The sequence below is a fragment of the Tursiops truncatus genome, chromosome 6 (assembly GCF_011762595.2).
Source record: "Tursiops truncatus isolate mTurTru1 chromosome 6, mTurTru1.mat.Y, whole genome shotgun sequence".
In the NCBI taxonomy this organism is placed as follows: Eukaryota; Metazoa; Chordata; class Mammalia; order Artiodactyla; family Delphinidae; genus Tursiops; species Tursiops truncatus.
In genome coordinates this window covers 65,975,060-65,987,649 of record NC_047039.1, presented here as the reverse complement: position 1 = coordinate 65,987,649, position 12,590 = coordinate 65,975,060, and the positions used below count along the sequence as shown (strand labels likewise).

At 42.3% G+C, this 12,590-nt stretch overlaps 1 protein-coding gene across 8 annotated transcripts in view; it reads left to right on the top strand.

The window, feature by feature from the left end:
- The window catches only part of APBA1 (amyloid beta precursor protein binding family A member 1), a 240,119-nt gene that overhangs the window by 192,558 nt on the left and 34,971 nt on the right, over window positions 1-12,590 (top strand). For all 8 annotated transcript variants that reach the window (XM_073806194.1, XM_019934728.3, XM_019934727.3 and 5 more), the window contains 2 exons: window positions 6,056-6,151; window positions 10,406-10,445. In XM_073806194.1, coding sequence (XP_073662295.1) covers window positions 6,056-6,151; window positions 10,406-10,445 — 136 coding nt within the window. The remainder of the gene's footprint in view (window positions 1-6,055; window positions 6,152-10,405; window positions 10,446-12,590) is intronic.

Here is a 12,590-nt window from a genome sequence, read left to right as displayed (position 1 = left end):
ATTGAAGTATAGTTGATTTACAATGTTCTGTTAATTTCTGCTGCACTGAAAAGTGATTTTTATGCATATATATTCTTTTTCATATTCTCTTCCATTATGGTTTATTACAGGATATTGAATATAGGTTCCCTGTCCCTGATCCCAGTCGGACCTTGTTGTTTGTCCATCCTATATATAATAGTTTGCATCTGCTAATCCCAAACTCCCAGTCCATCTCTCCCTCCCTCTCTCTCCCTCTCGGCAACCACAAATCTGTTTTCTATGTCAGTAAGTCTGTTTCTGTTTTGTAGATAAGTTCACTTGTGTCATATTTTACATTCCGCATATGTGATCTCATATGATATTTATCTTTATCTTTCTGACTTACTTCACTTAGCATGATCATCTTTAGGTCCATCCATGTTACTGCAAATGGCATTATTTCATTCTTTTTTGTGGCTGAGTAGTATTCCATATACATGGAATTGTATGGTACATACCACATGTATGTACCACATCTTCTTTATCCATTTATCTGTCAGTGGACATTCAGGTTGTCTCCATGTCTTGGCTATGGTGAATATTGCTGCTATGAACATAGGGGTGCATGTATCTTTTTGAATTAGAGTTTTGTCTGGATATATGCCCAGGAGTGGGATTGCTGGATCATATGGTAACTCTATTTTTATTTTTTTAAGGAACCTCCATACTGTTTTCCATGGTGACTGCACCAATTTACATTCCCACAAACAGTGTAGGAGGGTTCCCTTTTCTCCACACCCTCTTCAGCATTTGTTATTTGTAGAGTTTTTAATGATGTTGGTACCTCACAGTAGTTCTGATTTGCATTTCTCTAATAATTAGCGATGATGAGCATCTTTTCATGTGCCTCTTGGCCATCTGTATGTCTTCTTTGGAGAAATGTCTATTTAGATCTGCCCATTTTTCAGTTGGGTTGTTTGTTTTTTTGTCATTGAGTTGTATGAGCTTAGAAGAGAAGTATTGACTTGGGGAGTTGTAATTTTTCTCAAAAAAAGTCATTGAATCGTACAATAGAAGAACTGCCTTCAATTCACACATGACTTGCACAGCATGATCAGAAACAGTCCTTTCAATCATAAAGAGGACGATTTCAGCAGAAATATTTAAAGACTGTTTTGCCAGGGACCTCTCTTTATTATCAGATGTTCAGATCATGCTCTTTTAAAGCACCTCTAACATTGTCATCCTTCCATTTTTCTCTTGTTAACTGGTGTAACTCCACCAACTTTTCAATGGTCCATAGTGGGTCTGAGCAGTTCTCCAACTTTGCCACCTTCAGCTTTCTGAGAGTCTGCTTTTTCTTTATTTATTTTTGCAGTATTTGCACTTCTACTCTGCAGTGCAGTTGCTGTTTTGTTTTGATTTTGCCTAGAAATGCCAGATGGCCCCAACAGTCAACAGAGACCAGCTGACAAAGACATGGACCAGGTAGATGCTAGTGTTTTGGAGGGAGGCTGTTAAGGTGGACACTAACCTTGCAAGTAGTCAGCTCCATAGTGGCTGTTTTTATGTCATGGTGACTTTTATTTTTCTCAGGGACTCAGAGACATTGCTACGGAGGACACACTGCATTTGCTTGTGGGTCTGTCTGCCCTGCTAGATCAGGAGCTTCTTGGTCACAGTCAGGGATTTGGGCTCCCCAGACACTGTCTGTACTTCATGTTAAATAAATGAGTCAATGGCCCAGGTCAGACTCACTTTTTTGTGTCTTTTGACTGGAATTCCTCCAAAAGTCTTTCAAGATCCCTGTACACGTCTCCAGATCACAGCTTTACTCTCAGTCCTGCCTCAGTCCTTAGGCCTTTCTGAAAAGAACGCTGCCCATTTGGAAAGAGCCAGGGGCCCTTTACCCATGGTTTTGGGGTGTTCCTATTACCATCCTGTCAGCTTTTCTGGGTGGTAATCTTCTCTTCATGCTGATGTCCAAGGATGAAAGAGGATTAAGGGAAAGGGAAGAGCAAACCCCTCAACCCTCTGGATTTTCCACCTTAATTCAGGAAATAGTTATTAAAGTGCCTACATTGTGCTTCTTCCATGAGGACAGTAGGCCAGTGGCTCACAAAGAAGATACCCTCTGGGCAGAGATTAGGCAGTTTGTCACCAAGTGGGGCTCCGGTGACTCGTCCTTGCCCTTCAGCTCATCTCTTCCTTCCCTGCAGAGCTGTGCTTCCCTCCCTGCCTCTGTTTCTAGTACCTTCCACCTCTTCCCTATCCCATCCCATCCTGCTGCATGAATACCATCCCGTTTTCAGGATTCAACTGAAGCAATTCCTTCCCAATGTAGCATTGCTGATAGACACCCCTCCCCTTCTGCAGAGAGACACCCTCCCAACCCTGTGTCTTTATGTATGGATTCATATCCTAGCCACCTGGCACGACGGTGACTTTACGTGTCTCCTCCCACTACCTGGAAAGGAGTGGGGGACAGAACCACAACATCGTTTTCCTCTTTGTTTCCCTGGCCCAGTGCTAGGAACACAAGGAGGCACTGAAATGTCTGTTGCAGGAATAAATTAATAGTAATTATTTGTGCACTGTTTTTTTCCCCTTCGTGCATAGCCTGAAAATTCCAGGAACTGTTTGTCTCTCACCTCTACCACCAGCCGTTAGTTTGCCCCAAGGAGATGTCCAGTTGGAATGAAAATGAATGATTGGCTTTCCCTTGGGATGCTATTGCATCCTTAGGCGTAAGATCGGGACTGTCCATCTCTTGTCCTGGCATTGAAGAGCCTAAGTCTTAAGACTGACAGCTCTGCTTTGTGGAACCCCAGAGCTGTGGGAAATCTGCTGGAACATAATTTGCAGAAGACATATTGTTGAGCTTAAGGAGACCTCCTGTAATTACCAACACAGGGAATTGTTGAGTCATCTTTGAACACTACCTCCCTAGAGACACCCTGTGTGGCACTTACCTTTGTGAATTTCCAAGCCCACATTTGCTTCCCACCCTTGGTCTCATTTGCCTAAAACTGAATATCTGTTCAGTAACCCAGAAGGCATGAGACTCCAGACAGAAATATGTAATGATAGTTTTTATTTTTTGCATCATTTTGTTGGTTAAATTTTGCCTCCAGTACATCTTTGAAATATAAAAAGTATTATCCAATTTCTGGTTTTCTCTCCACTCTTGAGCATATAACAAGGCAGAAGTTGAATTGATGTTAACACCCTTGTTTGGACTCCATGGAGCCTGTGTCTGCTCTGAAGATGTTTGTCCACCTTGACTTTGTCAGCAATGGTGTGGTGGGTAGTGGGCTTCCACCAGGTAGGGTACTCTCTTGTTTGGGGACAGTTTTTGCTTTAAAGGAGCTTAGCTGGAGCTAAGGTCTGAGTCTTCACAGGCAAAGGCCACTTCTCTAGTTCAAAATGCAGATGTAACATTCTACACATAACAGCGTAGAGGTCTTATATCAGAAAGAGGCTTACCACTGATCACTAAAAAAATGCAAGAGAGTAGTGGTTGACTGCTTTCTGTGCAAGTTGGAAAACATGGTAAGGCTGGACACCCCACTGACATCAGTTATTCAGTAAATGTTTACTGGGTGCCTACTGTTTATAAGACACAAGGCTAGGAACTTGGATTATAAAGATGAATAAGACAAGAGCCCTCCGGAGAGTTCTTGGGAGAGGGGAGGCAGACACATAAACAGATAATTACAAAACCCGAAACATGCCATCAGGGGAGAATGGTACCTTGAATAGAGTCTGAGAAAGCTTCAGCAAGATGAGTGCTTTCGAAGGAGAGAATGAGGGAGAACTCTCTAGGTGGAGGTCAGTAACGGCACATGCAAACGAAGGAAGCACAAGGGGCCTCATTTGCATGCAGAAGGCTGGGGCATGAGTGTCTGAGGGGAAGCGCCGCCTGATAAAGGCTGGTGTGGGTCCCCTGAGAACCTCGGTGAGAGCAGTGCCCACCAAAGTCACATTTGTGCCTCTTTTCCAGTGTCCCATGGTGGACGCCTGGGACTGGTCGTCGAGCCTTACTGTGGGGTCTGACCTGCCTCTTCTGCATCCCAGCCTGCTCTCCAGATAATCTGTCTTCCCACATCACCTGGCAATGACCTGGTGCTCACAACATTGCAAAGACTCCATTTTCAGAAGATTTGCAACAGAAAATAATTAGAGAAATAGGCACTGTGGGATACTTTGGGAGCATTTATTTTTTTCAACGAAGGTGATATACATGGCTCTCAAACCAAGCAATTAAAGAAAAAGCAGCTGCTCTAGCTTCCCCAGGGACTAGACCTTTAAAATTTTTGTGACAGAGAAAATTACTTGGGGAAAAATAGACATAAATGTCCAAGGAAGCTCTTCAAGTTTGAAAACCTGGGAAAATTTAAAGGCATTAAATTATCATGAAAACTTGACTACATTAATTTTGAGTAGGCCAGACACAGAGCTAACTCAGCAAGTCCCCACCAACTCTCTTGGGTGCCGAATGAAAAATTCTGTGTGTTCTTTTTAAAGGCACACGGGGCACCTTTCTTGTGTCCAGGGACCGTGGGGCTTGGGTACTTCGTGTCTGATGTTACCCTAATGCTCATCCTCTTGACTTAACTGCGGAGCAGCTGATTTCTGCATGTGAGTGTTGAAGAGACTCATTGGTCCTCACCTCCCTGCTCGGGATCAGGTATATCGGCTCACGGGAAACAAAATCCAGGCTTCACAGCAATAGACTGGGATGGTACCACATCTGTGTGCGTAATACTGCATTTCACCATATCATGCTTCAGTTCATTTGGTGTTTCCTGTCATTAAGACTCTTTGGAAAGAATTTATTGTTTTTATGATTTCACACAGTGCTTGCTGGGGCCCCCCTTGTATGTGAACGTGCCCCCTCCCTTCCTGAGCACCATTGCTCTGTGGGACATTCTCCCTTCCCACGCAGAGGTGTATTACTGATGTCTCTGTGCCTCCGCTTCCCCATGAGGTTCAGTCTCCAGAGGTCAGAAGCAGGTTCTAGCTATTGCTTGTGTGATTTTGCTTTCTTTACCCAGAACATACCTCTCCTCACTCACAGCCCCACGCTTCCTCAGAGAATAGGTCCTTGACTGGGTTCGGTTTTATGCCTTCTATCAAACATCACCAACAGACTGTGAAGCTGCATGTTCTTCCTCTCAGAGGACCATGGCTACAGAATTCGTAAGCATCCCTGTGGCTCACCTGAAGGTTCTCTTCATCCCCCCAGATTTCAGGAGCGTGCAGAATTGTTTGGGAATCAGCTGGGGAGGGTTTTCAGCGCCTGCACTATTCCCATCCCTGTGCTTGTTTTCTTTCTTTGGTCATTCAGTCAGCAGGGCTTAAAGGGCGCTGCCCTGGAGCTTCAAATCCATTCAAGCAGGACCTGCACAGGGAGCCTGAGCCCATCACCAGGTTGGGGACTATGCTTTCCAAACCTTTTCTATGCCTTATTTTTAAACATACCATTTAACAAAGAATTTTTTAACTCTTCTAAGAGTATCAAGGTAATGTTTTTTGGATGCTGAAATATCTCTGTGTTTTCAGTGGCCTCTGGATTATATCAGACAGAATATTTCACAGGGGGTGTGGTTTCCAGTCATCAGAATCAGTCCCAGCTGCCTCTTTAAAAATTCGTGTTTTAATTTTTCCCTTTCCTTTCAGGTAATCTTGGGCAGGTGATTTTATAAGACATTTAGCACCCAAAGTCTTTTGTTTCCCTCAGTAAGAAAAATGTTTTAAAAATGGAAACATTTGAGTATCACTATTAGCTTTATTCATCTAGGGCTTTAAGTTTGATATTCAGCTTTCGCGCTGCTTGAACCCTTGGCCTAAGGTGGGGGGCCGGGTGAGGCTGAACTGTAAGGGCTCCTTTGGAAACAGGGCAGGGATCTAACGAAAGCTCGACAAATCCAAGCCTTCTATGTACATTTGGCAGTTCCTTTCCAAGAAAGTTTTCTCACTGCTGAAATGTGCTTCAGATATGTGCACCTCTGTGTCCCCCAGGGCTGGGCGGTTCACCCAGTCCCTCACTCTGTGATGCTCACTGTGATTTCCTCTGCTGTCTGTGTTCCAGTCCCCATCTCCTGGCAGTTCCTCACCCCTGGGTGCAGAGTCTTCGAGCACACCCCTTCATCCCAGTGACCCCACGGAAGCCTCCACAAATAAAGAGGTAGGGTACCATTTTGTTTCAAAAGCCATCAGCCCGTTATGTCTTATGCTGTTTCTGGTTTATGCTTTCTCCAGCCTCCCACAGAGCTGCTGACCCAGATTACCCTGCGGAGAAAAATTCTGATCTCTCCAGCGTGGAATTCGGTGATAAAGCCACGCCATCCAGTTTGACAGCCGCTAGCCACAGGTGTCTATTTTAATTCATAAATAAAATGAAAAAGTCACCTCCTCAGGCACACTAGCCACATTTCAAGGGCTCGGCAGCCACACGTGACGGGTGGCTATTGTACTGGAAGCAGAGATTACTGAACATTGCCATGATGGCAGAAGGTTCTCTTGGACGTGGGACATCAAAAGCTCTTTTAGCAGCATCCTTCCTGGAGCTGTTATGAGCCTCAGTGCCATGGCATTACAGTTGCTCTGTGGTTTGGGAAATGGGCTGGTTTCTTAAATACTAATTTATTTCAGGCCCAAGTGAAATATCTTTCATGACAACAGGATGACTGCTTATCCTGGCTTACCTGGGGTGGTCCCGGTTCACACCTGTTGTCCAAGCAGTACACCTGGTGAGCACCCCGTCTCACGTTTGAAAGCAGCAGTGCTGTCCAGGAGAACTTTCTGTGATGCAGGGAATGTTTTACTTCTGGACTGTCCCATATGGTAGACACTACGACGTGTGCCTAGCAAGCCCTTGAGGTGTGGCTAGTGGCACTTGAGGAAATGAATTTTGCATTTTATTCCATTTAAATTAACTTAAACAGCTGTGTGTGGCTAGGGGCTGCTGGACAGTGCAGCCTTAAAGTGTCTCTTTGGACAGCAAATCGTATGGTCACCCTACTGATGGAGGCCATGCTGAGCACTGGCAGAGAATATTGAAGAGAGAAGATGCTGCTTTGCTCCCACTAAGGGTTCTGGGGCTAGAAACGGGCAGGTGTTTTTCCCCTGAGAGGGAGCCATTGCTCTCTCCAGCACCTGTTGTCCTTTGACACCTGACTAACTGCTACCCTCACCTACTTATGAACTAGCAACAGGTAAACACTGGCCTGCACCATCATCTGTGTGTGGGCTCAGCTCATTCTAAATATAGATGCTGCCTAATCAACACTGAGGACAGGCGTTAAAGAGCTAAACCACATAATGAATGATTGTCTCATTTTTCCTTCCTTTTGCTAATAATTTTCCATTAAATTCAATGGAAGAAAGTGACCTCCATTTTAACCTGAGTGGCAGATCGCTTCTAAAAGGGTAGTTAAAACTTACCCTTAAAATATCATTGAATTCACATACGTTTGCCATTAAATATTCATGCAGGGGAGAAGTATTTTTTTCATTAATCTATTCATATTAAACCAAAAAAACATGAGGAGACCTTCTCTGAAACGGCACCAACATTAGAATTTAGATTTGAAATATGCTTTGTCCTTCTCTGGTCTTCATCAGGCCACAGGAACAGGAGTAATGGGCTTACGGTTTCTGCTGGCCCTGCATCCTACAACGTCACCTTGTACTTTATTCATAGCACACGAATAGGTAAGAGCAAATGGCAAGAAGAAAAGCCACAGTGATAATAACAGTAATGAGAGTTACCATTTCTTGAGCATTTATGGCATTCAGGCACCAGGCCAAGCAAGTCACATAGTATCTCATTCAGTCCTTAAAATACTTCTGCGAGGTAGGAATTAATGTCCTCATTTGTTAGTGGAGGAAGCTGAGAGGTTAAGTAACTTACCTGAGGTCTCAGATCTCACATGTGGTAGGGCCAAGTTTTGAATCCAGAGCTCCGGAGAGCCCAGGCTCTTAACACCAGAATCTGCTATCCCTGCGATGAAGAGTACTTGCAGGTCACACACTGAATGGACAGGGTAGCTTGTATGTTATTATTGCAGTTTTCAAGCCTCTGGGCTCTACACATGGTTTATGTGACCTCCTGGAACATCCCAAAGATTTGGCCTTTAAGTTCTTGAATGTGGCTTTATTAATTCAACTAAGGTTCATCTGTGTCCACATGTGGGAAAACACAGGGCTAATCAGACATCTGAATATTCAGCGTTTGATTATTCATCAGATATAATAAGCAAGTTTCTCATTTGGCACACGTTTCTGCATATCTTTAGAAATAACGATGAAAATCCTCTTTGTGTGCAATAATTAGAGATTAGAGACTCTTTCGTTTCACAAAACTCTTTAAAAAAAAATTGACTACCCCAGAGATTAAAGAAAGCCAGTCATGAGTTCATGAATAGAGAATAAGTGAATGTACCAAATGCCCTCCGTTGTGACTCTAAGTAAAACAGCAGCTTTTAGAGCCATAGACTAGAGCAGTTCTTTTGTAGCATCTGCTAAAATCTAAATCTAATAGCCCAAGAAAATATAAATATAAATTGGCTTCTTGGTTGTACCTGGAGGCTAAACCATTTTGATTAGATGAAGTAAAGCCCTCATTGCCCCTAGATGCTGAGGGCAAGGACAGGGAAATGGTTGGGGAATAATAATCTAAAAGTCTTTGGCTCTTACGAAGAAGCTAGCTTTCATCTGCATACCATGAAGTTACGGATTTTTTTCCTTAAAGCAACAGAGTTTAAGCCAACAGGCACTCAGCTGGGCCTATCTTCTCACTTGAGTAAATGGAAAGTAAAATTAGGGTGAAGCACCATTGAAATTGGAGTCCTCTTTTCTCCTATCCACATAATCCTGGCTTTCACTAGGTGTGCCTCTTTCCATAAATGCATTAGCAGCCAGTAACTTTTCATTCCTGGTGATCTTGTGTCCTTAGTTTCTTTAAAGGTGATCCTTTCTGAAACCAGAAACCCACCCTCTTTGGTGTGAGGAACCATTTCATCCCCGTGAGCACATCTGCAGCAGGTTTACTGAGATTGATCTGCGTTGTGTATTGTGTGATTAGTGTTGAATTCTTGTCACTGTCCTGGATTGAGTTTAGAGTCTTAAAATGGTTTCTTCGACTGCCTCCAATTTCTCACATAACAATTAACACTAATATTTTTTAGAATGTTGTGCAAATATTAACTAATTAATCATTCCTTAGCCATTCCCATCTTCCAAGTGAAGAGCACTGTATAAAGTGCTATGATATGGAGTTGTTTCCCATGATATACCAGCCATCATCTAGGGGCCTTCAGTCTTCGAGTCCACTAGGCACCTCAGAGTATACCATCAGTTCAAGTCAACCTACTGAGTAGCTATGTTGTACTAGGTAGTCTTGTTCTGAAATGATCACCTAACACCTGGTAGATTCTTGGCAATGAAAATCTTTAGGTTTTTTGAAGATAACCCTTGGCCATGCAAACCCTGATTTTGCCCATTTTAGGGACTCTTGTCTTTTACGTTAGGGACTCTTGTCTTTTACGTTAGCTCTCCACTCTCTCATCACCCTGCCCTAGACATATCAGCTGCAAATTCTGTCACTGGTTAGAGCAGGAATGAATTACCTATTCTTATTCCACTGAGAGTTAACTCTAGGACATTTGCTTGTGAAACGAACCAACTGGTAAGTACTGCCCCTCTGAGAGCTAGCATTTAAACTGCCATCCAATCAGGTTCTAGAAGGTTTCTAGCTGATTACATCCACTTCCAAGGATGCTTTGGGAGACTGACCTTTGCTATGAGGTTTTACTTAGTATAAGAAATTACAGGGTTTTTAAATTACCTCTTTGTTTATTGGGTTCTTATTTTAAGGTAACACAATAATAACTTATGTAATGGATTTTTTACACTAAAATACATCAGTAAGGGACGAAAGGAAGAGATAAAAACTGTAGCAATCATTTTTAGCACAGTTAGAGATCAGTGCAGCAAAGACATAAAGTGGAATAAAATTCTCAAAGGGAATTCTTAATTTTAGCATATAATCATTTCATTGGTGCCTTTACTAATCAGCAGTTTCTCACTTAGGCACCCAAATTCTTAAGAATACAAATTGAGTCCTTCTTATTGCTATTAATGATTATGAATTTTGGTCCATGGGTTATTTTTTAAGATGACAGACATCACTCTGATTGCAGAATGTAGGATTTTTAGATTATCTAAAATATGAATGGGTGGTTCTGGGCTTTGGGTAACCTTTAATAATAAATGCATATGTTTATTCACACTTCACTTTTTGTAGCCAAAAATGGTTGACAACTGGTTAATATCTGTCATTGGTGATGTATTTATTTTTCATGTTGCACAGATGGCTGTGTTAATGCATTTTTCATCATGCTTTGCCCTTTTTGAAACCTCTTTGTCTTAATTGCAGTCAAGAAAAAGCTTGGCTTCATTCCCAACCTACGTCGAAGGTAAGAGCTGAGAAGGAAATATTGAACACCGAGTCATTCATGAATCTTCTAGCATTTTGGGTATTGGAAGCCCTGGGCTGTAAGACGATAGTGGGGAAAAGAGACCACAAAGTCACCTATTCTCAGTCTTAAGTCTTAGAATCTTAGACTAAAACAGCAGTAGCCATGAACCTCTCGAAGACCCTCCTCCCTGCCTTTGCTGATTCTGTCCAGGAGACTCTGAGGCTGGGGGCTTTGCCCAGCCTAGAACTGGCCATATTGGATCCAAAACCCAAGTCTCCTTATCTCTAGTCCAATATACCTCTTGCATCCATCAAGGCCCATTCAAATGGGAATGATGTTTAACTAAGGGAGAAATTTTGCTCTTGATTTAAAAAATAAATAAAAAGACCTTCCTAGTAATTCCCGTCTCTTGCTTGGATGAGCTAGTGATAGTAACATTTATCAAGCTCTTTCTTACTGTCTGCCAGGTACTGTTCTAAGCACTTTCTATGTAATAACTAATTGAATCCTCATGTTGATCTTGTGAAGTGGTTTTTATCATTATCCCCATGTTATGCACGAGAGAACTGAGGCATGCGGGGTGTGAGCAACCTTCCCAAGATCCCACAGTTAAGTAGCAGAGACAGGCTGGGAACCAGAAGTCTGACTCCACCATTCTCCCTGTAATCAATATCCGATGCAGTGCCTTTGTTTTCTGCCACACAAATGTTGATATTATGCAGGTCCTATGGATTCTGGCAATTTGCTTGTAGTTTGGTGTTCCTGGCAATATCTTGTCATCTAGTTTTGTTGTAAATATATTCCAGTGGTCTTTGGTTTCCCTATCTAGTTTCTTTGTTTTAGGTGGTGATTAAGAGAGAATAAAAAACTATGCTAATACTACCATCTTCTTAGAACCCTCCAAAGTAGTTTTTTAATGCTAAACAAATTATGTAAATGTTTGTCTAACACCCTCCTCTGACTTCTCAATTCATTCATAATAAAATTACAATTTATTAACCTAAAAAAAAAAAATCTGATGCAGTACTGCCACACATGGTTGTGCAGGTTGTTCACTGCACAAATGTATCCTGTCAACAAGCCTGGTGGGGCCACAACTCAATCCAGGCTAGACATCCCAGCTTGAGGTCAGGCCACACAACTGGAGTGTGCTACTGATCCTCTACCAGGGAGGACAGCAGATGATTTGGGGGGCAGGGTAGATTGTCATTCCCTTGAAGGAGGATTTTCTGGGGGCCAGAGGATGCCCAGACATCGTATCTGGGCTTTGGATCCTGTGCATGAACCGTTGGTGTGTTCCACTGCCCAAGAATGAACTACCTGGATTCATAAACCTACCTGAACCCTTGGGCCTGAAGCCCAGGACAAGCTCATAGGTTTGGTTGTTACTCAGGTTTCTTTCTTGAGTAACTTGGAAATTATTTCCACCATCTTTGCAAAGCTCCAAAACTCCACAAGAGTACCTTGGGGAGTTTTCAGAAGTTGACTGTTTCAGAATAGTCAAAACTATTCTTCATCTCCACTCCTCTAGGCCTAGAGATTTTCAAGCTCGGCATTAACATGAGTGTGAAGATATAACGTGTGTGCTCATTCACCCACAGAGCAGCATAAAGGCATCACTGAAAAGGAAAACCTGCAATTCTTTGACTTAGGACCATTATAACTTTTTTTTTTTAACTTTTAAAAAATCCACTAGCACTGAGCCTAAAATGAACTTATGAAATTCGGGCTGTTTTTTGTGAGCGTAATACCGTGACATTTGATTTTAGTCAGTTTCCCCAGAGGATAATTGACATAAGATCATATCTCAAATATATATTTGTTTAGGTCCAATATTTCTGTCTCTTGGCTGCCTGATATTTATACAGTCACTTAAATATTATCTGGATTGCTTTTAAGTATATCTGCATATCCATACTCATTATGGTTAAAGAAGGACCCTTTTCAGTAAATAGAGCTAAATCCACTGATGAATATATGATATAGGAAGTCCCATAGAGAAGATGTTGCATTTTTGTTTTTCTTTTAACATTCGTTATTTTCACAAAATAAATGGAAGCTTTTTAAAAGTTGCTCTTCCAGGTGAGACCTTTTTTTCCTCAATACCGGGTTGTCAAAAATGATTATGTTTCTGTAACATTA